The sequence below is a fragment of the Lontra canadensis genome, unplaced genomic scaffold (assembly GCF_010015895.1).
Source record: "Lontra canadensis isolate GAN:19392208 unplaced genomic scaffold, GSC_riverotter_1.0 scaffold23, whole genome shotgun sequence".
NCBI classification, from domain to species: Eukaryota; Metazoa; Chordata; class Mammalia; order Carnivora; family Mustelidae; genus Lontra; species Lontra canadensis.
In genome coordinates this window covers 4,722,852-4,747,144 of record NW_022631017.1, presented here as the reverse complement: position 1 = coordinate 4,747,144, position 24,293 = coordinate 4,722,852, and the positions used below count along the sequence as shown (strand labels likewise).

Genomic DNA, 24,293 nt, shown 5'->3' with positions numbered 1-24,293 from the left:
CAGATCAGGGGCTGCCCCCCCCAGTTCTTTCCTTCCTCCCTCCTGAGCCCCCCTGGGATCTGGCACTCCAGGGAAGTGGAGCCTCCAGCCCCGTGTGGGTTGCATGAGGGGGAGGGGCTGCAGAGTGGGAGGAAGAGTCAGGCCCCCAGTCAGGGAGGCGACCTAGGGGTGGAGGGTGGGCATGGCTGACACTGGAAAATGGGTTTTTGCACTGGTTTTTTTTTTTTTTTCCTTTAAAATAAAAATGAAAAGAAAAGCTCTGAGGCAGGTGTCTGATTTTGCTGCTGCCCTGGGCACATGGGCTGGGGACTGAGCACCCTGCTCCATATCTGGAGGACTTGTCCAGTGCCTGGGCAGAGACTTCTGGTGCGGGACCTCAGTTTCTCCAGGGAGAGGAGAGAACAGGCCCAGGAGACTTAAGGGGAGCCTCGGGCAGGAGGGGCCTGCTGCGGTCACACTGGCACCCCCATCCGGTATCAGCCTTGAGCCCCAACGCTACTCCCTGCCCTGAGGAAATGGTGGGACTGCTCACAGGGACATAAACCCACTTTCTGAATCCCCAAAAGCCACACAAATGGGATGGACATTCAGGGAGAAAGGCCTGGCAAAACCACAGGTTCTCCACTGGTCCAGGAAGATGGCTTCCTGGAGGAGGAAGATCCCAGGAGGGCTACTTCTAGAAGACTCGGCAGGTGGTTCCAAAGGGGAGAGGCAAGAAAATGGGGCGGGAGTAATCTACCAAACAATATTACTTGTTGTCATTGTTGCTACAACTTCTTGAGCAGGTGTTACGTTTCTGGAATTATGCTAAGTGGCTGTATTATGTGTTCTAAGGCATTTACTCCTCAAGGAGTTGGCTCTAGGGTCAGGCATGGGTTTGCTGTGAGGATTACATGAGATAAGATATGCAAGTGCCCACTTGGCCCAGCGCCTGGCCCATGGAAAACACCCAATAAACATCAACTATAATTAATGCTATGATCATTAATAGTACCTACAAAGTGAGTGCGGTTTCCCTCTTCTTATGGAGGCTCAGGCAGGTAGCTATGGGGTTTGTCCAAGATTACCGGCCTGGAAGGAGTCAAGGGAAAAGCCCTTCTGAGCATCTCAGGGAGCCAGGCCCTGCCACCCTTCTGTCCCTTCCCCCGCAGGAGTGCCTGAGGCCTCGAGAAGCCTCCTGCTGGACAAGTCTCCTACCCAGCCAAATCTTGCCCAGTCCCAGACCCAACTGTAATCCACCCTCTGTAAAAAATTTTCTGTGGCCACTCTAGCCCATCCCCCAGAGGCCCTCCCAGCCACATGGCCACACACAGTGTCTCCTGCATGTCCAGTGGGTCTCCCGAGAGCCAGGAACTCCAGTCCCAGCTCTGCCACTACAGCACTGTGCAACCAGGGGAAGGCCACCCCTCCTGTCCGCACCCATCTGCTCATCAATAAAATCAAGGAGTAAGACCAAGTGGCCCGAAAGTCCCTGAAGCACCCTGCCCACCCATCACCCACCACCCATCAGCAGGACCCAGAGAAGAAAGGGAGTCAAGGAACTCCCAGAGGAGGAAAAAGGAGAGACCCCAGGGGCAGGAATAGGAGGGGGAAGAGAAAAAAAGATATCACAAAGGCTTGCAGACAGGCAACCAGAAATGACCAACAGCAGGGACACAGAGGCACAGACGGCACAGAGGGGCGTCTGAGTGGCTCAGTGGGTTAAAGCTTCTGCCTTCAGCTCAGATCATGATCTCAGGGTCCTGGGATCAAGCCCTGCACTGGGCACTCTGCTCGGCAGGGAGCCTGATTCTCTCTCTCTCTCTCTACCTGTCTCTCTGCCTACTTGTGATCTCTGTCTGTCAAATAAATAAAAAATCTTTAAAAAAAAAAAACATGGCACAGAGCCTGTCAAAGATTGCCCATGCACTGACAAGGGGTGGGAGGTGCATGGTGTGCAGGGTTCGCCCACCCCAGCTTGCGGAGAGATGCCCTCTGCCTGACACACGTGGCTTGGAAGGCCCGTGTTCCCTGGTGGGTAGCTGTGGGCAGCTCGGTCTAGGCCTCAGCTTTCACATGTACAACAGAGCCACAGCCTTTTTTTTTTTTTTTTTTAAGATTTTATTTGTTCCTCTGAGACAGAGTGAGAGCAAGAGCGGGGGAGGGGCAGAGGGAGAGAGAACAGCAGACCCCCCACCCCCAGCTGAGCCAGGAACCCTGAGGCCACACGGGGCTCAATCCCAGGACCCTGAGAACATAACCTGAGCCAGAGGCAGATACCTAACCATCTGAACCACCCATGCCCCCCAGGAGAGACCCACAGTCTTGTGAGATATGGACCTGCAGGCAGAGTCCCCAGAGTGCCAGCCGGTAGGTGGGCAGAAACTGGCTGTGAATTTGGAGCAGGGAGCACACACAACAAACAGGCCCCAGAGGGTGCAAACAGCAGTCTGGCCCTTGATCCCTCCATGAAATCCACTCCAACTTCTGACTATTCAGCTAAGAGAGTTGACATTCAAAGAGGGAAGAATTACAAGACCCCACAATTATTAAGGCCAAAATGACCAGCATGGTACCAAAGGCCTTCCCCCCAAGGTCATTGGATTAAACCAGAAACATTCCATCACCAGCTCTGAGGGGGGGAATAAGGTGTGGGCAGTGAGGTGACCCTTCCTCAGGTCAGATGGAAAAGTTCAGAAGGGCAAATAAGCCTGGGGAACTGGGTTAAGGGGCAGCGAACAGACAGGGAGGGGTGGGAACCCAGGTAAGGGCTAGCTGGCACTGGCGGAACCCAGGTCAGAAAGGGGAAATTAGGGGTACCTGGGTGGCTCAGTCGTTAAGCATCTGCCTTCGGCTCAGGTCATGATGCCGGGGTTCTGGGATGGAGCCCATCATCGGGCTCCCTGCTCAGTGGGAAGCCTGCTACTCTCTCTCCCACTCCCCCTGCTGGTGTTCCCTCTTTCGCTGTGTCTTTCTCTCTCTGTCAAATAAATAAACAAAATCTTTAAAAAAAAAAAAAAAAAAAAGAATGGAAAGGGGGAATTTCAGCATGCTCATTTGATGCACATTTCCTGAACCAGGATTGAATGTCCAGTTCCACGCTGAGTGCTGGAAAGGATCTCAGTGGGTATCAGTGGAATCGGGGAAGGAGGAGGGAGGCGGCAGGGAACCCCAAAGTCGATGTCTCTTCCTCCCTTTACAGCTGAGGCCAACAGAAGATAATGGACAAGAGCGGAGGATTTAGGTTCAATTCCCAGCTCCGCCACTTACTAGCTGGGTGACTTTGGCCAAGTTGTACCATACCTTCTGAACAGGAAAACTACTGTCCTCACACACAAAATAGTCCAACACCAAATGAGGGAAAGGGGGCTTTTCCCACACCAACCAGTTCTCCAGCTCTCCAGGCACCAGCTGGGTGTGCAATGATTCCAGTCAGTTCTGACACTTTCCAGCTGGAGTCAGCATCAGACCCCACAAGCGCTCCATCCCACAAGACTGCCCCCACTGCACATGCCCATCATGAGTCCCAGGCTGTCACCTGGATTGAAATCAGGGCTCTCACGACCCTCTGTCAGGTTTTGCGATGGGCTGTGACAACACACAGAACTCTGGGAAACACATTCCTGAGTTTCTTGGAAAAGGATGTGTTAAAGGATACCGATGAATAGCCAGAGGAGGAAAGACATAGAGTGAGATCAGGAGGGTCCCAAGCACAGTCACTTTCGTCCCTGTGGTGTGAGGGTACACCACCCTCCCAGTGCATAAATGTGTTTATTAACCCAAAGCTCTCTAGACCCCATATTTAGGAATGCTTCTGGAGGCTTCCTCATATGGGCATGATTGCTTATTAACTTCATCTCCAGCCCCTCTCCCCTCCCTGGAGAATGAGGAGTGGGGCTGAAAGTTCTAGGCTTTTAATCATGGCTTGGTCTCCCTGGCCACCAGCCCCATGCCGAGGCTAGCCCGATGTCCTCCAGGAATAACCTCATTAGAACAAAAGATGCAGTTATCTCTCACGAAATTCCAAGGGTTTAGGAGCTCTGCGTCAGGAACCAGGAGCAGAGACCAAGGACATATTTCTTATTATGTCACCTCTGGCCCTCACCTTTCTCCTCTGTAACGTGAGGATAAATGATACCATGTCCTGGAGCTGTTTTAAGGATTAAATAAGCAGAAAGTTCTTAGCCCAGTGTTCAGCACATAATAAGAACTTAATTAACTGTAATTAATGTTCTTAGAGATGAGGAAGTTGAGACCCAGAAAGCGGGGTGGAGAGAACTTGTCCAAAGTTGGCTTGAGACAAGACTCGGTGACTCCATTTAGTGGCCTGAGCATCTGCTCTGTGGCCAACGCTCCGCCAGGGTGGCAGAAGGTCACCCGGATGACCTTGACAGTCCCCACCCTCAATGGCCCTACACTATACTATAGGACGGGTTTCTCAGGTCAGAGAGTTCGCGCTTTCCCCTGGACAGATGTGACATCCAGCCAGTGGCCTGGCCATACCAAGGAGAGTGTTACAGGTTGAATTGTGCCCCCCCCCCAAACAAAGATATGTTGAAATCCTAATTCTCAGTACCTCAGCTTGCGACCTTGTTTGGAAATGCGGTCCCTGCAGAAGTAAATAGTTGAGATGAAGTCATACTAGAATAGGGTGGCTCCCTGATCCAATATAGCTGGTGTCGGTATGAGAAGAGGAAAGACACAGAGGAGGCCGTGTGAAGATACAGAGCCACAGAGGGAGAGCGCCGTGTCAGTGGGAAGGTGCCTTTTGGAAATGAAGAAGCTCTTAGGATAAAAAGGTCAAGTTGGGGTGTCAGGGACAATCCCTTCCTAGAAGCCTTGGGCTGAAAGAGGGGGACTAAGACTCGTCCTGCATGGAGTACAGTGAGGACAGCCAGCCTGGTAGAGGTGTCCCCGGATAGGGGTGCTGGGACTCCTGTCCCCTCAGGGAGAGGGTCCTTGGACTGGTGAGGGGGACCAGGCAGATCAAAAGAGGCTAGGTTGCTGACCTCGCCAGCCTGTGGCGGACAGGGAGAAGGAAGACAGAAGGGGAAGGCAGCTATTAGAATATGCCACTGCCCTAGGACTCCCACTGCAATTGGAGAGTTCTGGGTGGGGGTGGGGGTTCTCCTCCCCCTCCCTCCAGAACCTTCAACTGTCAAGCCCCACGCTAGCCACCATCATGCTGTACTCCCCAGGTAGGCGCTGATGGGCCTTGTACCCCTCCTGTACCTCTGTAGACAAGGGCCTCCCCCTGGGGAAGGGGCTGTGCTCCCTGGAGGGTAACTCCTCCATCAGACTGGATGCTCCCTAGGACCAGATGGGCCTCTTCCTCAGACACCCTGCTGGTGGCCAGACACACAGGAGCCCTTCCTCCTATCTCCACTGAGAGGCTGGAGTCAGGGAGAGAAGAGGGACCAGTCAGCCCACTCTCATAGCGGCCTGGGAGAAAGGCTTATACGAGGGAAGCCCCAGCAGCCATGAGAAAACTAAAACTCAGAGAACAGAGAGAACCTCTCCCCGGCCCAGAAAAGTGGGCCTCTTAGTCCAAAAAAGACCAGACCCTAAGAAGGCCACAGGACCAGGACTCTGGAGGCAGGCCTGGGGACCTGACCTCAGGGCCTGAGGGAGACAGTACTGGGGAACAAGGTGCTTGGCAGAGGTGGACTGTTCTGTGGGGTGGAGGCTAAGTGGTGGGGGGCAGCCAGTCCCAGCCAGCAGAAGGGCCCAGCCCTGCACCTCACCCAGCCCGCGGGGGGGCCAGCTGGCCTCTGCTAAGGGGCACCCCAGGTCCTGGCTTCTTGGGCCATCACCATCTTTCCAGGGCCCTGGAAGTGTGGGCCTGGCCCAAAGAGAAGACCAAAGGCAGTCCTCGCTCTCCAGAGGTCCCCTGAGAAGTCTAGACAATATCTTTCTTTCCGGCCAGCTTTAGAAACTCAGCTGTCCCCAAATCTGCAGGCCTCCGTCTGGTAGGGAAGCCGCAAAGCCCCTGCCCTCAGGGACGACTCCCCGCCTGCAGGGGAAACATGATACACACCTGGGACAGAGAGCTTCCTCGTCACACATGGCCATCTGTCTGTCCTTCCCACAGCCAGCCTTGTCTGTCTGTCTCAGCTTGCCCACATCCCTAGGCCACCTGAGAGGGCTCGGGTCTGTCACCCTCTCTGGAGACATTATTGGTGATGACTGTGGTGGAGTGTGTTTGTGTGTGTGTGTGTGTGTGTGTGCACGTGCACACACACACACACGTGCCTCCCTTCCCCCCATCAGCCAGCTGAGCAGCGCGTTCAGGCCCAGCCAGCAGAGGCAGAGTTTGGAGGCAGGACAGTGAGAAATGACTCCTTGGGGTCAGTGGTGACCAGGGGACGGAGGGCTCCAGAGGGATGAGGAAGCTGAGATTTAACCTTCACAGCCTTGGTCTGCCCTCTGAGGTTCTCCAGTTTTCTTGGACACCAGGCCCTCCGGGGTTCTTCCAGACCCTGAGCAGAGGCCGACACAGTCACTCCCAGAGGCAGCCAAGTCAGAGGCCTCCCTGAGGCGGCCCCGGTGGTGGAAGAGCACAAAGTGGTTCATCTCACTATGTGGATGCCCTTGGGCCCCTCACTTAACCCAGGTCTCTCAACCTGGGCACCTGGCATTTGGGGCGGTATAACTCTGTCATGGGGCTGTCCTGAGCATGGTAGCGGCCTCGCCAGCCTCTACCCACCCGATGCCAGGAGCACCCCCCCTTCCCCAGTTATGCCAACCAAATATGTCTCTAGACAATGCCGAATGTTCATTCGCTGCAGGTGTGATCTCCCAGGTTGGGGATCTCTAGCCCTAATGCCTCCGGGTGGGCCCTGGGGTAGGCCTAGGTCACGTGGGACAGTCATCCCTTCGCTGCTGCCGACACGGGGTAAGGACCAGGTGATGAAACAAGACCAGTTCTGATCCTCATCTCCCTTCTGGGATGTTCTGCAGTGAGCCTCTCTGGACCCGCTTCACCTGAAGGGGGCTCCAAGGTTTGTCCCTCACAGGCCTCCTTCCAAGTCTTCCCCTGTTCTTTTTTTTTTTTTTTTTTAAGATTTTTATTTATTTGACAGAGAGAGACACAGCAAGAGAGGTAACACAAGCAAGGGGAATGGGAGAGGGAGAAGGAGGCTTCCCGCCGAGCAGGGAGCCCAATGTGGGGCTCGATCCCAGGACCCTGGGATCATGACCTGAGCCCAAGGCAGCCGCTTAACGCCTGAGCCACCCAGGTACCCCCTGTTCTTTGAGCAAAGACATGAGTCACTTATTCCCCTATTGCCCCAACACACCCCTTTATTCATTTTCGCCCCCGGCCTGAGGGAATGGGGAAGGAACTCCTCTACTATTTCTAAGAGAAAGCCAGAGGGCCTGGATGGGGAGAGAGAGGGTGGGATGAAAGGGAGAGAAAAGGGGAAGAACGCCCAGATTCCAGCTGCACACAACCCCTTCCTTGCCCCCAACCCTGACTCTTCCAGAACCAGGAATTTCTGGTGCACCCCACCCTCAGGAGCCCTTCAGGAAAAAGGGGGCCATCACTCCCCACCAAGAACCTCCCAGTTATCCCACCCATCTGAGTGGCCTCTCTCCCAGGCCCCTCCTCCCTGCCTCTACAGCCCGCTGTAAAGCTAACCATGAAAGGGGATAGTCTAGGAGTGTCCTCTCAGAGCTCCCCGTGAGTGAGTGTTCACTTCTGACTCCTCAGGGCCCAGCACAGAATAAATGCTCCTCAAAGGTGGACGCAATGAGTTATGGTTTGCTCTAAGGAGCTCACACCGAGATAGACACACACCGATGATCCCAACACGTTCCTCCCTCCTTAGGATCACTGAGTCCTAGGAGGGAGGGGGGCTGCTGTATGATCCCAGTAGGAACTCAAAAAATACTAGTTCCCCAACCAGGTCCCTGGGGGGAAGGCAACTAAAATTTTCTGAGCACCTGCTGAAGGCCAGTTCATGTAGCTTGCATCATTTCATCCGGAAACACCCTTCATGGTAGAACACAGCAGCCTCTGTATGCAGATGAGGAAATCAAGGCTCCAAGACATAATACAACTCGCCCGTGGTCACACAGCTACTCACCCCGGTTCAGTGCAGCCCAGGGCACCAGCTCTGCTAAAGAAGAATCAGCTGCCTTCCAGACCCCTTTTCCAAGACCTTATCCAGCCTGAGGGAGGGGAAGGGACTGAACAAAGACCTAGGAGGAAGGGAGGGATGCCCCCATCCCTTCCAGGCCAGCCTCGGCCCCTGCACCGTGGCTCCCTCCTGGCGAGGCCACGAGTGACGGGTAGGAGCTCGGAGCAGCCTGCCTGGGTCTGCCCCTGCCTGACTGCTGCACACCAGGCGTGCAGCCTTGAACAAGTTCAACTTCTCAGGGCCTTGGTTCTTCCCTCCCTAGCAGGGAGACAGAACAATAACAAACCCAGCCCTTGGGGTTGTTGCCATGGGGCTTCCCGGAGTTAATGCATGGAAATAATTTAGAACCAGTATTTTTATAACAGCTCTGTAACTGCTAGTCCCTTCTACAACTGGGGGAGACTCCTATTATCGTCTCATCACAAACCATAGGCTCCGTAGGAGAAGCAAAGGGCAGGATCCCGAGTCCGTCCAGCAAACTCACCCTAATCCTGAAGGCCAGTGAACTTTTCTCAGTGGAGACAGGAGTCTACAGGCCCCAGGGACCCCAAGTGAACCCCCGAGGAGCCTTTATGCGGGGGCCAGGGCCTTTGCTCATGGCCTACACCAATGCTCCGGCTTCCCTTGGCTGAGGTGAGCTCTTTTTGGTCCCCAGCCCAGTCATGGCCTCTGGGCAGTGCTGGGTTGAGGTCTGTAGAGCACACCATTTACCGGGAATCTGGGGGGATAGGAGACTCTCCCTAATGGAATGGAGAGTCCCAGGGAGGAACCCATCTATCCCTTCACAGGGAGAAACTGACATGCATGACCCTCCTCCCTTCTAGGAGTGCTGGGGCACGTCATTTAAAACATCTACTGAGCACCTCCTATGTGCTCCGTGCAGCAGCAAACAGAGAGAAATCCCTGTCCTCACAAGCTTTCATTCCAGGGAGGGAGACAAATAAATAATAATAAATATATGTCTGCCAACGTCTACTCCATCGTGGACCAGAGCAGGACAGGGAGTAGGGGGCAGGGCAGGAGAGAGAAAACAGACTTGCAAACACAGATGAAAAATCAGTAGAGTGCAATGCAAGGCATCCACCCATTCATTTATTCATTCATCCATCCACTGAAAGTATGTCTGCGCCCCTGCTGGGGCCAGGTACTTTGTGAGACAGAGGGAAACCAGTGGTGGACAGAGGAGCCCCCTCCTCCACCTTGGGGGCTCACAGACAAGCCAACTCAGAGCCGGTAGCGATGGGTGTCCCAAGAAAGGAAAGTGCTAGATGCAAGGGCAGCCCCAAACTCTGTGTGGGTAGATTAGGGGAGGGCTTCCCCGAGGAGGTGGCATTGATCAGGGCCTGCAAGGCACTGCAGGACTTTCCCAGGGGACAAGGTGTGTGCATGGAAGCAGAAATGATTCCAGGCAGAGGCACTGAGGCAGAAGTGGTTCAGGGCAGTGGAGAAACGGCTGCCTGAGCTTGAAGTTGCTGGGCTTCTCGGTGGCAGCCTGGTTTGGGTTTGTCAGGCTCACAATGGGAGACCACAGGGGCATTACTGGACCTAGGGAAGTCCCCAGGAGACACCGCTGTGGGACTGGAGAACGGGTGTGCTTGTTTGGGGTCGTGGGAAGAGTCAAAGGGCATCAGAGAAGTTTTGCCACCGGCTCATAATCCCCTTAGTGGATGAAGACGGGAAGATGGTGGTAGTCCACGGGACTTCCCGGGGAGGAGAGGCGCCTCCCTCCAGAGGGATTGTCAGGGAAAGGTCACAGGCCTCGTCTGGGCTCTGCACTCAGACTGCATCCCACGGGCAACCCTCACCCGTGACCTTGGGCATGCTCCTTGACCTCTGGGCCCCTGCTTCCTCTTTCGGTCACTGAGAATATTCCATGGATCTTTCTGGAGGCTGGTGTGCTTTGCACAGAGCAGGCGCCCAGTGCTGTTAGCTTTGCTAGTGCAACTCTTCTTCTTGTCTGCCACCTCGAGGGACGGCGAATCACGGAGACCCCCTGTTCTTGCCTCTGTGGAACTCAGCCCTCTGTGGGCTCAATCTGGGTCTCCCCCCTAGACAGCCTAGAACCCTCCCGCCCCTCTCTGGAGCTGCCCCTTCTTTTCCCCACTCTGGATGCCTCCCACACTGCGGCACCAACTGGGTTCTGTTTAACTCAGACCCCATCCTTCCACTACTCTCTGTCTCTATATAGACTGGCCTATTTGGAGCAGTTTACATAAATGGAATCATGTAGTATGTGGTTCTTTGTCACTGCCTTCTGTCACTTAGCACCATGTTTCTGAGATTCATGTATGTTGTAATGCGGATCAGTACTTCAGATCTTTTCTTCTTTTTGAGAGAGAGAACGCGTGTGCACACACACGCACACACATGCACGCACGCACACACACACAAGTGGGGTGAGGGGCAGAGAGAGAAGGAGGAGAGAAGCTCAAGCAGGCTCCACGCTCAGTGCAGAGCCCTCATGACCTGAGACCATGACCTGAGCCAAAATCAAGAGGCGGACCCTAACTGACTGAGCCCCCCAGGTGCCCCAGCAGCTCATTTCTTTTTGAATGATATCCTTGTATGAATGATATTCCGTTGTATGTGTGTTTCTCGTCTTACTGAGGCATTTATCAACTGATGGATGCTTGGTGTCTCCTTCCCGCTTTTTGGCTCTTGTGAATAATGCCACGACCATCTGTGTACAAGTGTTTTATAGGGACATACATTCTCCTTTCTCTTGGGTATATACCTAGAGGAGGAATCGCTGGGTCCTGGGGTCAGGATCCTATGTTTAACTATTTGAGGGATGGCCAGGCTATTTTTCAAAATGGCTTCACCCTTTTATATTCCCACCAGCAATGGATGAAGGTTCCAGTTTCTCCACACTCTCGCCGACTCTCATTATTATCAGTCCTTTTTATTACAGGCATCCTAGAGGGTGCAAAGTGGAGGAACATTGTGATACGTTTGTATTTCGCCTGGCGACTAACGGTGTCGAGCATTTTTTAATATCTTCTTCAGAGAAACTATCTATCCAGACCCCTTGTCCATTTTTGAACTGAGCTAACTGTCTTTTCATTGTGAACCAGAGTCCATTTTCACGGATCAAGGAATGGCGGCCCACATAAGCCAGAACCGGCTCAGGGCCAAGGGCGTAGGCCAACACCACAATGCCAAGAACTTCAACAACCAGAATTATGAGGACCTGCAAGCAGCCTGTCTGAGGAGGGGGGAACTGTTCGAGGACTCCTTTTTCCCCGCCGAACCCAGTTCCCTGGGCTTCAACGATCTGGGCCCCAGCTCCAAAAATGTGCAGAACATCTCCTGGCAGCGGCCTTGTGTGGGTACTGGGAGGGGAGGCAGGGACTGCTCGTCAGAGTGGGAAGGCTGTTTGTCATGACCCCCCCATCACTTCGATATTTCTGGTCCCCCGACCTCCTATTCTGACCCTGGATCAGTCCTGGGGACAGTTCTGGCTATGCTTAAGCCAAACCTTTCAGAGAACCCCTGGGAAAGTCACTCACTAACCTTTGCTGTCACGTCCTACAACTCTGCCAAGCTGGTCCTGTGGCCTTCCCCCTCAGGTGCCATGTTTTCCCCTAGAACTTGGAGGTGGACGTCGTTCCCCAGGAATGGTGAGAGGAAGATTGGGAGGGGCTGTCCTGGACCCCCTAAAATCTTTATTCCTTCACCACAGCAAATCACAAGCACTCCTCACTTCATCGTGAACGGGCTCAGTCCAACAGATGTGTGCCAAGGCGTACTTGGTGAGTGAGGAGCAAGAAAACCAGTGTGGAAGGAAGGGGTGAAATGAGGAAGATGGCTGAGGTAGGGGGGTGTGCCAGGGTGTCTTTTGAGGCTGGGGAGCTGGGACCCCTAGATTCAGATGATCTCTCTTCCCCTTCCACTCTGAAGAGGATAGCAAGACTGTCAGGAATATTCTCCCTGTTCCCCCTGGTGCGATTCCAGTCCCTCCTGCTGCTGTCTGGGTCTGAGAGTAAGCTGGGTGGTCTGTTAGTTACCCATTGCTAAACAATCAGTTGCCCCCAGACTTAGTGATTTAAAGCAATGACAAACATCTATCACCTCATAATTTGTGAGGAACATACCAGGTTGGGTCTGGCTCAGAGTTTCTCATGAGGCTGCAGTCAAGATATCAGGCTTCCCTGTAGGACCATCTGAGTGTCTGCACAACTTGTTAGCTGTTGCCCCAGGCAGAGTGATCCGAGAGAGAACAGAGAGGAAACCATCATGCCTTTTGCAGCCTCCTCTCAGAAGAACACTCAGGTCACCTCCGCCATATTCCATTTGTTCGAAGCAAGCTGGAAATCTGACCCTCACTCCTCACTCAAGGGGAAGGAATTAGGCTCTGCCTCCTGAGGGGAGGATTGTCAAAGAGCTTGTGGCACTGGCTTCCTCAGCCCACTCCCCCACGGGTTCCTATGACAGCCCCAAGGGATAGCTTCCTCCCTCAGGAAGGGTTCCTCCAAATTCTCCTTGTTTCTCCAGGGATAAGACCAGAGCCTGAGTTCTGTCGAATCTGTGGCAGAGAAAAGGACAGGTTGTGGGCAGGGAGGAAGCCAAGGAAACCCTGGCCCCATGTCTGCCTCTGTGGCTCACTGGGCTGTGGGAGGAGAACAGGCTTCTTCCTGGTTATGTGTCCTTTTGGCAATGGAGGATAGGAGTACCCATAACCTTCCCTCCCCACCTTCTGCTTCCCCTCACCAAGGGTACCCCAGGCAGCCAGGAGGCCATTGGTAATCACAGATGCTTTCCCAGTACCCGCGGCCTCAGCCTGGCCTGGAACACTCACTCAGGGTACCACCGCGCCCACAGCCCCACCCAGCAAGGTCTGAGGTACCCAGAAGAGAGAGTTCAATAGATGACCTTGGCCTAGGGATACCGCTGCTAGCCCCCATCAACGCCTAGCCCCAGGGACCCAGCTGGGGTACAGACTAAGCCGCTTGGGTCTCTAGTATTAAGTGGGTGACATCAGGGAGTGGTTTCTTGATTATTACACCATAGTAATCATAGAGTAGAAGTAGAAGGCAGGCAGTATGGGGAAGATGACTGGATTTGTTCAAGGGATGGGAGAATACTGGCTGTCTCCACAAAGCAGATATCCACAGCAGATCTCAGGGTAAGGAACAAGACGAAGGCCAAGTATCTCCTCCACAAATCCAAAAACCAAAGTATGTGGCTCTAATTTGTGAATCTGTTACCTAATAGGAAAGGTAAAGAGGCTCACACACAACCCCCCCCACCCCCACCACCCTGCCCCCAGAGCCTGTTGCTTCAGCCCAGTTTCTCCCTGCTAGATTCCTTCCTGAACATTCCTCAGGCGGAAGGTCAAAAGAGGCGCATCTCTGTGGGGGAGGGGCCACAGAGGCTGTTCCTGCTCCTTTAGGGTTTGGATTCTGGGACCCACACTCACCTATGGGAGGGCTTGAGAGGCAACCCCCTTCCTGTCTTTCCAGGGGACTGCTGGCTGCTGGCTGCCATTGGTTCCCTTACCACATGCCCCAAACTGCTGTATCGTGTGGTACCCAGGGGGCAGAGCTTCAGGAAAAACTATGCTGGCATTTTCCATTTTCAGGTGAAGGATGATTTGAAAGCCGGAGTTGTTTTGTGGTGTGTGTGTGAGAGAGACAGACAGACAAAAAAAGGGGAGGGAGGAAGAAGAAGAATGATATGTGCTTGGAATTTACCTTTCTTTTCTTTTTGAAAAATGACATTTATTAGGGTGGGCTTTTGTCTAATTATTAGAGAAATGTCTGCTCACTAAAGAAATCATGTAAGCTGATTTTTTAAAGCCCAGAAAGAAAATAATTGTTATCAGTTTGTGGCTCTCCTTCTCCTGCTTCTCTCTCTCTCTCTCTTTCTCTCCCTCTCTGTCTCTCTGTCTCTTTCTCTTGGTAGAAGTGTGTGTGCGTGTGCGTGTTTATGTGTGTTGTGTATATGACACCGGGAGTCAACAGTCAGGGTCACATATTTTTGTAATCTGCTCCTTAAGTTTAGTGACATGTGGACAAGTTCCTCACATCACAAAAATGTTTCTGAGAATCACAAGAGTTTTTTTAAAACCTCAGAAATCCTGAAGCCCAAGGTCAAAATGCAGGTGGTGTCTCTCTGGAGGCCCCGACAGAAACTGGAGATGAGGCTGGGGGCAAGCTTCAGGCTTTTCATTGCCTTTCCCACACCCCTCAGCCATTCTGGGGAGTGGGCTGTCTGCCTCAGGCGTGTCCCTGATCCTGGCCACCAGGAGGTGCTCGTGTAACACAGTTTTTATACAAGGCGTGTGTGTGTGTGTGTGTGTGTGTGTGTGCGCGCGCACGCGCGCCCAATGGGAGAGTGGGGGATGTGGGGGTGGGTGCGTGTGTGGGGGGAGTGGGAGTGGGGGTGTGGGGGGTGTGTGGGAGGGGGTGCATGCCTGTGCTTGGAGGAAGGCCTGGGCAGACAGATGCCCTAAGCCCCACTGAGGTCCACCTTGCTGCCCACAGATTTGGCAGTTTGGGCAGTGGGTGGACGTGGTGGTGGACGACCGGCTGCCCACAAAGAATGGCAAGTTGGTGTTCGTACATTCCGCCGAGCGCACTGAGTTCTGGAGCGCCCTGCTGGAGAAGGCATATGCCAAGTGAGTGTCCCAAGCTGGGCATGCCTCCAAGCCTGCCCTGAGAGCTGGCAGGTAGGGGGGGCAACTGGAATCAGGGAAAAAAGCAAATGGAGGTCAGGGCATCCCTTCCCTCCCTCCCCTCACCCTCCCATGCCCAAGCTGACCTCTCTATCCTGGAGCACAAAAGTGCCCTCTCTGTGCCCACAGGCTGAATGGGTCTTATGAAGCGCTGTCGGGGGGCAACACTGTGGAGGGCTTTGAGGACTTCACGGGGGGTGTGACTTATAGCCTCCAACTCCAGAAGCCCCCTCGGAACCTGCTGAGGATGCTCAGGAAGGCCATCGAGCGATCCTCCCTCATGGGCTGCTCCATCGAAGTAAGCCATACCTGGTCCTGCCTCAGGGCCTTTGCACCTGCTGTGGCTTTCACCTAGAAGGGTCTTTCCCCCAGGGAGCTGCATGACTAGCTCCTTCTCATTTACATTTCAGTTCAAATGCCCCTTCTTTAGCTTCTCTTCTCCACCTCCAAATCTAAATCAGTTGCTCCTAACCTCATTTGCTCTCTACTTTGTTTTTATTTTCTCCTTAACATTTATGGTGCTCTGTCATGGTCTTAATTATCAATGTCGTTATTCACAGTCTATCTTCTCCTGGCTGTTTCAGTCAGTGATGGCAGTGACTTGTCTCATTCACTGCTGTATGCCGGGACTCAGGGTGCTGCTTGGCATACTATACACGCCCAGCAAATATTTATTCAAATAAATAAACGAACCCAGACTGCAGCCGTATGACTCCACAGTTGGCATTCTTGGGCTTTTATCCCAGAGAAATGAAGACTTATGTCCACACAAAATCCCGCACACAAATGTTCACAGTGGCTTTATTCATCATGGTCAGAAACTGGGAACAGTCTAGATGTCCTTTGATGAGTGAATCATTAAACTGTGGTGCATAGGCCATGACTCAGCAATAAAAGGAAATGAAATATTGATACATGCAACGACGTGGATGAATCCCAAGGGAATTATGCTGAATGAAAAAAGCCAAGAGAGTTCTATGCTGTATGATTCCATTTCCCTAATGGTCTTGAAATTACAAAATTTTTTAAAGATTTTATTTTTATTATTATTATTATTATTATTATTTAGAGACACAGAGAGAGAGAGAGAGAGAGAGAGAGAGAATCCCAAGTGGGCTCCACACTCATCACAGAGCCTGACTTGGGCTCGATCTCACCACCCTGAGATCATGACCTGAACCGAAATCAAGAGTCAGACATTTAACCGACTGAACCACCCAGGCACCCCTTTTAAGATTTTTTTTTGAGGGTGCCTGGGTGGCTCAGTCATTAAGCTTTCAGCTTGGGTCATGATCCCAGTGCCCTGGGATCGAGCCCTACGTTGGGCTCCCTGCTCAGGGGGAAGCCTGCTTCTCCCTCTCTCACTCCCCCTGCCTGTGTTCCCTTTCTCACTGTGTCTCTCTCTGTCAAATAAATAAATAAAATTTTTTAAAAAGATATTATTTTTAATTAATCTCTGCACCCAACATGGGGTTCAAACTCAGAACCCCGAGGCCAAGAGTCGCACACTCCACCAACTGAGCCAGCCAGGTGCCCCAAAATGACAAAATGTTTTTAAAATGGAGAACAGGGTGCCTGCGTGGCTCCATCATTTGAATGTCTGACTCTGGATTTGGGCTCAGGTCAAGATCTCAGATCCTAGGATCTGCCGGGCTCAGGTTCACACTCAGCAGGGGTTGGGGATCTACTTGAAGATTCTCTCCCTCTCCTCCTCTCCCCCTGCCCCCGCACTTACACGCTCTCTATCTCCAAACTGAATAAATAAATAAATATAAAATAAAATTTAAAAAAATAAAATGGAAGCGGAGAACAGATGAGCCATTGTGAGAGGGCAGGGAGGAGCGTAGCCAGAAGAGGCAGGCATGGTCATAAGAGACCAGCACAGAGGACATGTCCGGTGCTGCGATGGTCCTGCAGTGGGACCCTGCTTGTGGGGCAGGGTACTCCCCACGTGGTACAATTGCACAGAGCATACACAGAGGACTACTGGCAAGAGTGGGGACATTTGTAGAAGACTGACATATTACAGTATTGTAATACAGCATCCCGGTGTTGATATTGTACTATAGGTTTGCCAGATGTTACCGTGGGGGGTTGCGGGGGGACTGGATACAGGATGCACAGGATCTCTCTGGATTGTTTCTTTTTTAAGGTAGGCTTCCTGCCCAGTGCGGGGCTTGAACTCATGACCCCAAGACCAAGAGTCGCCTGCTATACTGGCTGAGCCAGCCAGGTGCCCCTCCCTGGATTATTTCTTACAACTGCTTGGGAATCTACAACTCTTTGCAAATACCAGGTTTAATTAAAAAAAAAAAAAAAAAAAAAAAAAAAAAACTGAATCCCAGGGAACCTGGATGGCTCAGTCAGTTAAGCATCTGCCTTCGGCTCAGGTCATCATCCTGGGGTCCTGGGATCAAGTCCTGCATCGTGCTCCCTGCTCAGTGGTGAGTCTGCTTCTCCCTCTTCCTCTGCCCCTCCCCCTGCTCATGCTCTCTCTCTCAAATAAAATCTTTTAAAAAACTGAACCCCAAGAATGCTCACATCTCTTTGCGGGCCCCCGTGCCTCTGACCGGATCCTGATTTCCTCTCCTTCTCTATTCTGCAGGTCACCAGCAATAGCGAGTTGGAGACCTTGACCCAGAAGATGCTGGTGAGAGGGCATGCTTATTCTGTGACCGGCATACAGGATGTGAGTCTGCCAACCACACCCTCCCCTGAGACCCAGGAGAAGGCAGAGAATCTCTCCTGCCTGAGGTCCTTGACCTTGGGCCACATCCTCCCACCAGGTCTGGTACCAAGGCCGGGCAGAAACCCTGATTCGGGTCCGGAATCCCTGGGGCCGGATCGAGTGGAATGGAGCCTGGAGTGACAAGTAAGTGTCCCTGACCAGCACTATCAGGGGTGAGCGGCAGAGCGAGACAGCGCCACTGACAAACTGGCCAAGCCCTCCCCAGGAGATTCTCCATTCAACTCAGGAGCCCCACAAGGCAGGCATTCGGGGTGGAGGAATTCCTTGGGGGGGACCAAATGCCTCCTTAGTCCTGCCCTGTCCCTCCATTGCCTGTCTCTGCTCCAGCGCCAGGGAGTGGGAAAGTGTGTCTCCGGACCTCCAGAACCAGTTCCTGCTCCGGAAGGAGGACGGGGAGTTCTGGTCAGTACAGCTTGGGGTGGGCTTCCTTCTGCCCCCCTGCCCTGTTCCTTCCTTTCCTCTGCCACCCTCCCACCTGTGCCTTTGATGGAGAGGCTCCTTGGGCAGGGGCGGGGGGCGCTATGGGTATGGAGATGCCGCAGGCTCCAGCCATCGCCCCCTGTCCCTCCCACAACAGGATGTCCTACGAAGACTTCCTGGACAATTTCACGCTGCTGGAGATCTGCCACCTGACGCCCGATGCCCTCTCCGGGGACTACAAGACCTGTTGGCACACCACCTTCTATGAGGGCAGCTGGCGGCGCGGCAGCACCGCGGGGGGCTGTAGGAACCACCCAGGTGTGTGAGTGGACACAGGGGCCCCACAGATCCCACCCGGCTCTGTCGAGGAGGCAGGCCCGGGATTGGGCATCCTGTCCACCCCAGGGAAGGGCAGAGCCATGCTGACCTGCTTCGTTCACAGACACATTCTGGAGCAACCCCCAGTTTAGGATCTCTCTCCCTGAGGAGGATGACGAGGACGACCCAGAGGACGACCAAGCCGTGTGCACCTGCCTGGTGGCCCTTATGCAGAAGAACTGGCGACAGGCGCGGCCCCGGGGAGCCCAGCTGCAGACCATCGGCTTTGTCATCTACGAGGTGGGCACTCCGGCAGGTCTTCCAGCCAGTCTTGCTCCTTCTCCTGGTCTCACCCCTGCAACACCCTTCCAAAGGCCTTACGAATAGGAACGAGGAAGGAGATGGAGCGTCAGGGATGAGGTTACTTGCCCAAGTTTGCACCCCCAAGGCTGTGTTCTGACACCCCAGAGCCTGTGTCCTGATTCCCAGACCCTCTGAGCCTTTTCTGCACCATCCCCGAGTCTCCCCCAGATACCCCACACCGAGCACTGACTCCAGCAGCCAAGACAAATCCCTCACAATGTTTCCAAAATCACACTTTGCAAAATCCTATAAATGACCATTTGTTCAAATAGTTATGGAGCCCCCGCTATGTGCCACGCCCCAGTCCAGTCTCCACTGGTGCAGTAGTGAACAAATGTAGACACAAGTCTTGCCCTTCTTCTAGGCTGTGAACCCACCAGGTTAACAGACATCAGACATTCCTCCAGATATTTCCAAGGTTAGACGTGGTCCTTCGGGAAAGGCTATATTCTCTGCTTCCCACCCAGAGATCTATAGGGCATCAGCGTGTTAAAGGCTCTGGTCATCCCTATAGGAGAACAACCCACTTATCTTCGTCTAACCCACCTTTTTACAGAACTATGTTCAATGCTCAATTTCAGTAATCACCTATGAGCTTCCTGCAGGGTAGGAGTGTTCTGTGGAAAATGCTTGCGTTTAGGAAAGTGCTCTCCTTTTTCCTTTGTATAAACTGTACCTTGCTCTTCCAAACTTAGGGACTATCAGTATTAACACTAGGACTGGGAGCTATTCAAGCCCATGCCCTACCCCACCACCAGTGTCCCAGTGCCCTTAACTTCCCCCAACACACACACACACACACACACACACACACACACACACACACACCCTGGCTTCTACCGGCCTGAGCCCCTTCACCTTCACCATCCTGGGGTTCTGACCTCTCTCTGTCTTCACTTCCTAGGTCCCAAAGGAGGTACAGAAGACGTGGGGCTTGATTCTGGGCAGGCGCTGCCCCACCTCTGGCAAAGGGTGGAATTTAGCCAAGGGCTCTCAGGGCCGCTGAGGGCCACTGGGTTAGGATTCCAGTGCCCTGGGGCCCCGGGTGGGAGTTGGGGCAGGGGATCTTCCTGGGATTGCCTGCCAGTTGGGTGGTGTCCAGGACTGGTTAGTTTGTGGCAACGCCTCCCACAAACTGTGCCCAGTGCAGCTTCACTTTTGGGGTCCGCCTCTCCTTACCCTCCCATGCCAGCCCTGTACCCACCTCCAAGGCTCATATAGTTTCAGAACATCCAGGATTTTCGCTTGAAGAAGGACTTCTTCATCAAGTATCAGGACCACGGCTTCTCAGAGATCTTCACTAACTCACGGGAGGTGACCAGCCATCTCCGGCTGCCTCCAGGGGAATATGTCATCATTCCCTCCACCTTTGAGCCCCACCAGGATGCTGACTTCCTGCTTCGGGTCTTCACAGAGAAGCACAGCGAGTCCTGGTGAGGAGCCCTACCTTGGTGCTCCAAGACCACCTGCCTGAGAGCTCCAGGATGTCACCCTTAGGGAGCAGTCATCGGGTCCTCCCCAACTCCACCCCTATTTTAAGTCAGGGAAACTGAGGCACAACGAGGGGAGAGTCCCAGTTGGGAGCAAACCAGAATCAGGACCCGGATCCCATGCAGCCTGTTCCACATTGCTTCAGATACATGACATGACCTCCTCATGACCACCCCACTAAAATCCCTGTCTCCCTGATCCCGGATAACTTCCAAGGCTTCCTTCACTTTTGCTCAGGGAACTGGATGAAACCAATTATGCTGAGCTACTCCAGGAGGTGAGGGGATACTGTGGGGTGGAGGGAGGAGAGGAAGCACCTGGGGAGTGTGAAGGAACTTTCTGGAATGGGTTCCTTTCCCACTCCTTTCCCTGCAGGAGAAATTCTCTGAGAAGGACATAGATCCGGACTTCATACGTTTGTTTGAGATAGTGGCAGGAGGGGAGGTGAGAGGCTGAGGGCTGGGTGCCCGAAGGAGGTGGCCAGGGTAAAGGTGTCAGAGTAGAGGTTTACTGTCCCCCTTCCTAGGACAAGGAGATAGGCATGTATGAGCTACAGAAGCTACTCAACAAGGTGGTCACCAAACGTGAGTCTTCCAACCACCAGCCCCCACTCACAACTTTTCCCTGCAGCTTCCTCCTCACCTCGACCACTCCCTGCATCCCCCTCAATGCCCCGCTCACCCCTTCTGTCTTCCCGCCCCTTCCCTCCTTCACAGTCAGAAACTTCAGGACCGAGGGCTTCGGCCTAGACGTTTGCCGCTGTATGGTCAACCTCATGGATGTATCTTCTCATCCAACGGTCTCCCACCCCTGACCCCCACCCCCAAGCTTGGCCCCCAAGAGGTAGCCCCTCTCTAGCCATCCATGTCCTCCTTCCTGCTGGGGATTCGGCTCTGAGGTAGCAAAAGAAGCCCATTCTGGCTTGTGCTCGCACAGGAACCCCTGGTCTCGCTGCCCCCCACTCAGAGAGCCCCTCTGCCTCCCCGGCCCCAAGTTTTCCTCTTTTCTCCCTCCGCTGGCATCCTTGACCACCCCCCAGAAAGATGGCTCTGGCAAGCTGGGGCTTCCCGAGTTCCAGATCCTGTGGAAAAAAATCAAGAAATGGACGGTAAGGGGCGCCTGGGTGGCTCAGTGGGTTAAAGCCTCTGCCTTCGGCTTGGGTCATGACCCCAGGGTCCTGGGACTGAGCCCCGCATTGGGGTCTCTGCTCCGCGGAGAGCCTGTTTCCTCCTTTCTCTCTCTGCCTGCCTCTCTGCCTACTTGTGATCTCTGTCTGTCAAATAAATAAATAAATAAATCTTTTTTTAAAAAGAAAAGAAAAGAAATGGACGGTTAAAAAAAAAATTTGCAAGGGCAGTTTATGGTGGGCAGAAAGGGAGGTCCTCAAGAGCGATGGGATCAGTAAGGATGATGCTAGAACAGGAGCCCCCAACTAGACACACGCATACACAGGACAGGACAGGATCATTTTTCTTTTTTCTTTTTTTTTTTTTTTTAATAAATTTTTTTTTTTAAGATTTTTTATTTATTTATTTGACAGAGATCACAAGTAGGCAGAGAGGCAGGCAGAGAGAGAGAGAGAGGAGGAGGAAGCAGGCTCCCTGCTGAGCAGAGAGCCCGATGTGGGGCTCGATCCCAGGACTCTGGGATCATGACCTGAGCTGAAGGCAGAGGCCCCAACCCACTGAGCCACCCAGGCGCCCCATCATTTTTCTTTTTTCTTTTTAAGATTTTATTTATTTATTTGAACAGTGAGGGAGAGAGCACAAGCAGGGGGAGTGGCAGGCAGAAAGGCAGAGGGAGAGGGAGAAGGAGGCTCCCCACCGAGCAAGGAGCTCATGTGGGGCAATAGGGCAAGGTCTGTTGAAGTGTTGGTGTACTGGCCAGTCAGAATATTTAACAACCAGTATAACCCAGGCATCAGCTAGCTTAAAGGGTACATGCAGAGGGCCCAGTTGGGAGTGGGTCTTTCAGAACACTGACTCAGGTTCCAACCCTCTCTCCTTGTCAGACGTCCCCTACAGTCACGAGATTGGGCACTCAGGGAGTGGGCCCAGGCAGGCAGCCCTGGGTCTTGGGCAGCCCTTGTAGGTTACCTATTCTAAAGCAATTCATTATTTCCACCGCCCCTCCATGCACACGGCCCGACCTCACCTGTCCGTCCCTTCAGGACATCTTCCGAGAGTGTGACGAGGACAACTCGGGCACCTTGAACTCCTATGAGATGCGCTTGGCACTCGAGAAGGCAGGTTAGCAGGGGGTCAGGAGAGGGTTTGGGGGCAAGGAGGGAAGAAGCAGCAGCTAGAGGGCTGGACTCCCCCTCCTCACTCCCCTCCCTTCCAGGCATCAAACTGAATAACAAGGTGACGCAGGTGCTGGTGGCCAGGTACGCAAACGACGACATGATCGTGGATTTTGACAGCTTCATCAGCTGTTTCCTGAGGCTGAAGGCCATGTTCAGTGAGTCAGTCCTCTGCCCACTCCCCACCCTGGGCTAAGGACCAGGGGCCGCCTCCTACACACCCACACGAGTAGCAGGGCTCCCAGACCACGCCATCTTAAGAGCATGGATGATATGGGTTCAAATCCCAGCTCTGCCAGTTGGTGTCTCTGTGCCTTGAGCAAGTCATTTATGTCTCTGTGCCTCTGTCCTCTGTTCTCATCTATAAAATGTGGGCAACAACAGTATTGCCCTCCTAGGGTGGAGGTCCTGAATATAGGGGTTTGCATATGGCTCATGGCAAGGCCATGAGATGTTCTCCTTAATCCCTTTCTGGGCAAAGGGTTACCTGGGAAGCAGCAAGGAACAGCTTCTTCCTCCCTTTTATCCTGCCTCTTGGGAAATGGGTCTTACCAACCACAGACTCAGCTCCCAAACCCCTCCCGTTGCCTCCTCTGTGAAACAGCATACTTTCTATCCATGGACCCCGAGAATACTGGCTATATTCGCTTGAATCTGAACCAGGTACATGGAAGGGATCTTCTGGCACCCACCCCCAACTCATGGCTCCCCCAGCCATCCTGCCCATGCCCCCTCCCATCTTTGGATCTGCTTTTCTCCCCATAGTGGCTGCAGACCACCATGTGGGGATAGAGGATCCCCGAGGAGCCTGGCTCCCACCACCCCCAGCACCCCACCACTGTGGGGCTTCTGGCCCCAGAGCAGGGGCCTTCTTGTTGCTCTGGGCTCTGCGGTCTCTGCTGATGGAATGGGCTCCAGCTAGTGGCCCCGGAAGCCGAGGTTTTCTCCAGCGCCAAGCCCTCCAGCATCCACCTTCCCAGCCCATCGTGTTTCCCTTCCTCCCCAGCCTGCTTCTGGTGGCTGGATTCCCCCATCTCCCTCCCTCTCTATCTCTCTCTCTGAGTATATTTTACCAAGATTGTCACTTCCCTAGTGGCTGTGGAGGCTCTCCACACTTTCCTGCTCACACCTACCTGCTGACTATCCCTCCTGGCACAGCCCCCCTCTTCTCTGCCTCACGTGGGGAGCGTTATTATAATAAACAGTCCATGCCACTGGCTTCTGTGTCTCCATGTACCTATGCCAAGAGAATTCCGGGCAGGGGTGGAAATCACTTCCCCAGCCCCAAAGAGGGGCCCCAGGAGCTCTCAGGGTGTCACCCTACTTCCAGGGAAGAAGGCAGGACTGTCACGAAACTAGAGGGCGCTGTTGACGGCTTTATGTGCGGTCCCAGGGTTGCTAAAAGCACAGCAGGCCCTCCCAGCTGACTGTACGGAGCAGCATACCAAGGGGCAACATCAGGGGAGACAGCACTGGGCAAAGTTAGGGACCCACAGGGCCTAACCTCTTCTCTTCTTTTGGGGCCTGCAAAGGTTAGTGTGAGCATCTCAAAGGTCAAAAATCCAACACCTACACCAGCCAGCTGATGGTAGAAATGAACCAACCCTCCTGGGTGTGAGGCCCATAGGGTCGAGAACTGTGGCAACACGTGAGTTCGTTCCTGCCTGAAAGGTGTTCTGTTTAAATAATTTTTATGCTTAGAGACTTGCTGCCTGCCAAACTACTGCCCTCGCAGGAAGGATCAAGGACCTTGGAGTCTCTACCCCAGATCCCCCCTCACCCAGCCTCCAGCCACTCCCTGCAGTGAGAAGCCCAGACCACCTACAGCACCCCCTCAACTACACATCATCCACC

The 24,293-nt window shown here is 53.5% G+C and overlaps 1 protein-coding gene across 5 annotated transcripts; it reads left to right on the top strand.

Moving 5' to 3' along the window:
* Positions 1 to 5,109: 5,109 nt before the first annotated feature.
* Positions 5,110 to 23,345, top strand: CAPN11 (calpain 11). 5 transcript variants are annotated; one of them, XM_032862063.1, is made up of 22 exons: positions 5,110 to 5,177; positions 11,195 to 11,445; positions 11,803 to 11,872; positions 13,583 to 13,701; positions 14,606 to 14,739; positions 14,926 to 15,094; positions 17,402 to 17,485; positions 17,583 to 17,668; positions 17,873 to 17,947; positions 18,123 to 18,283; positions 18,408 to 18,583; positions 19,551 to 19,562; positions 19,868 to 20,079; positions 20,375 to 20,400; positions 20,511 to 20,581; positions 20,664 to 20,721; positions 20,854 to 20,918; positions 21,177 to 21,245; positions 22,308 to 22,386; positions 22,481 to 22,597; positions 23,044 to 23,102; positions 23,205 to 23,345. In XM_032862063.1, exons 1-22 carry the CDS (start codon positions 5,162 to 5,164, stop codon positions 23,229 to 23,231), a joined length of 2,136 nt encoding a protein of 711 aa, XP_032717954.1. In that variant the 5' UTR covers positions 5,110 to 5,161; the 3' UTR covers positions 23,232 to 23,345. The 5 variants fall into 5 exon arrangements, with proteins under 5 accessions (XP_032717954.1, XP_032717953.1, XP_032717951.1 ...); XM_032862062.1 differs by having other exon boundaries at positions 20,375 to 20,414; positions 20,513 to 20,581; XM_032862060.1 differs by having other exon boundaries at positions 20,354 to 20,400.
* Positions 23,346 to 24,293: the final 948 nt, after the last annotated feature.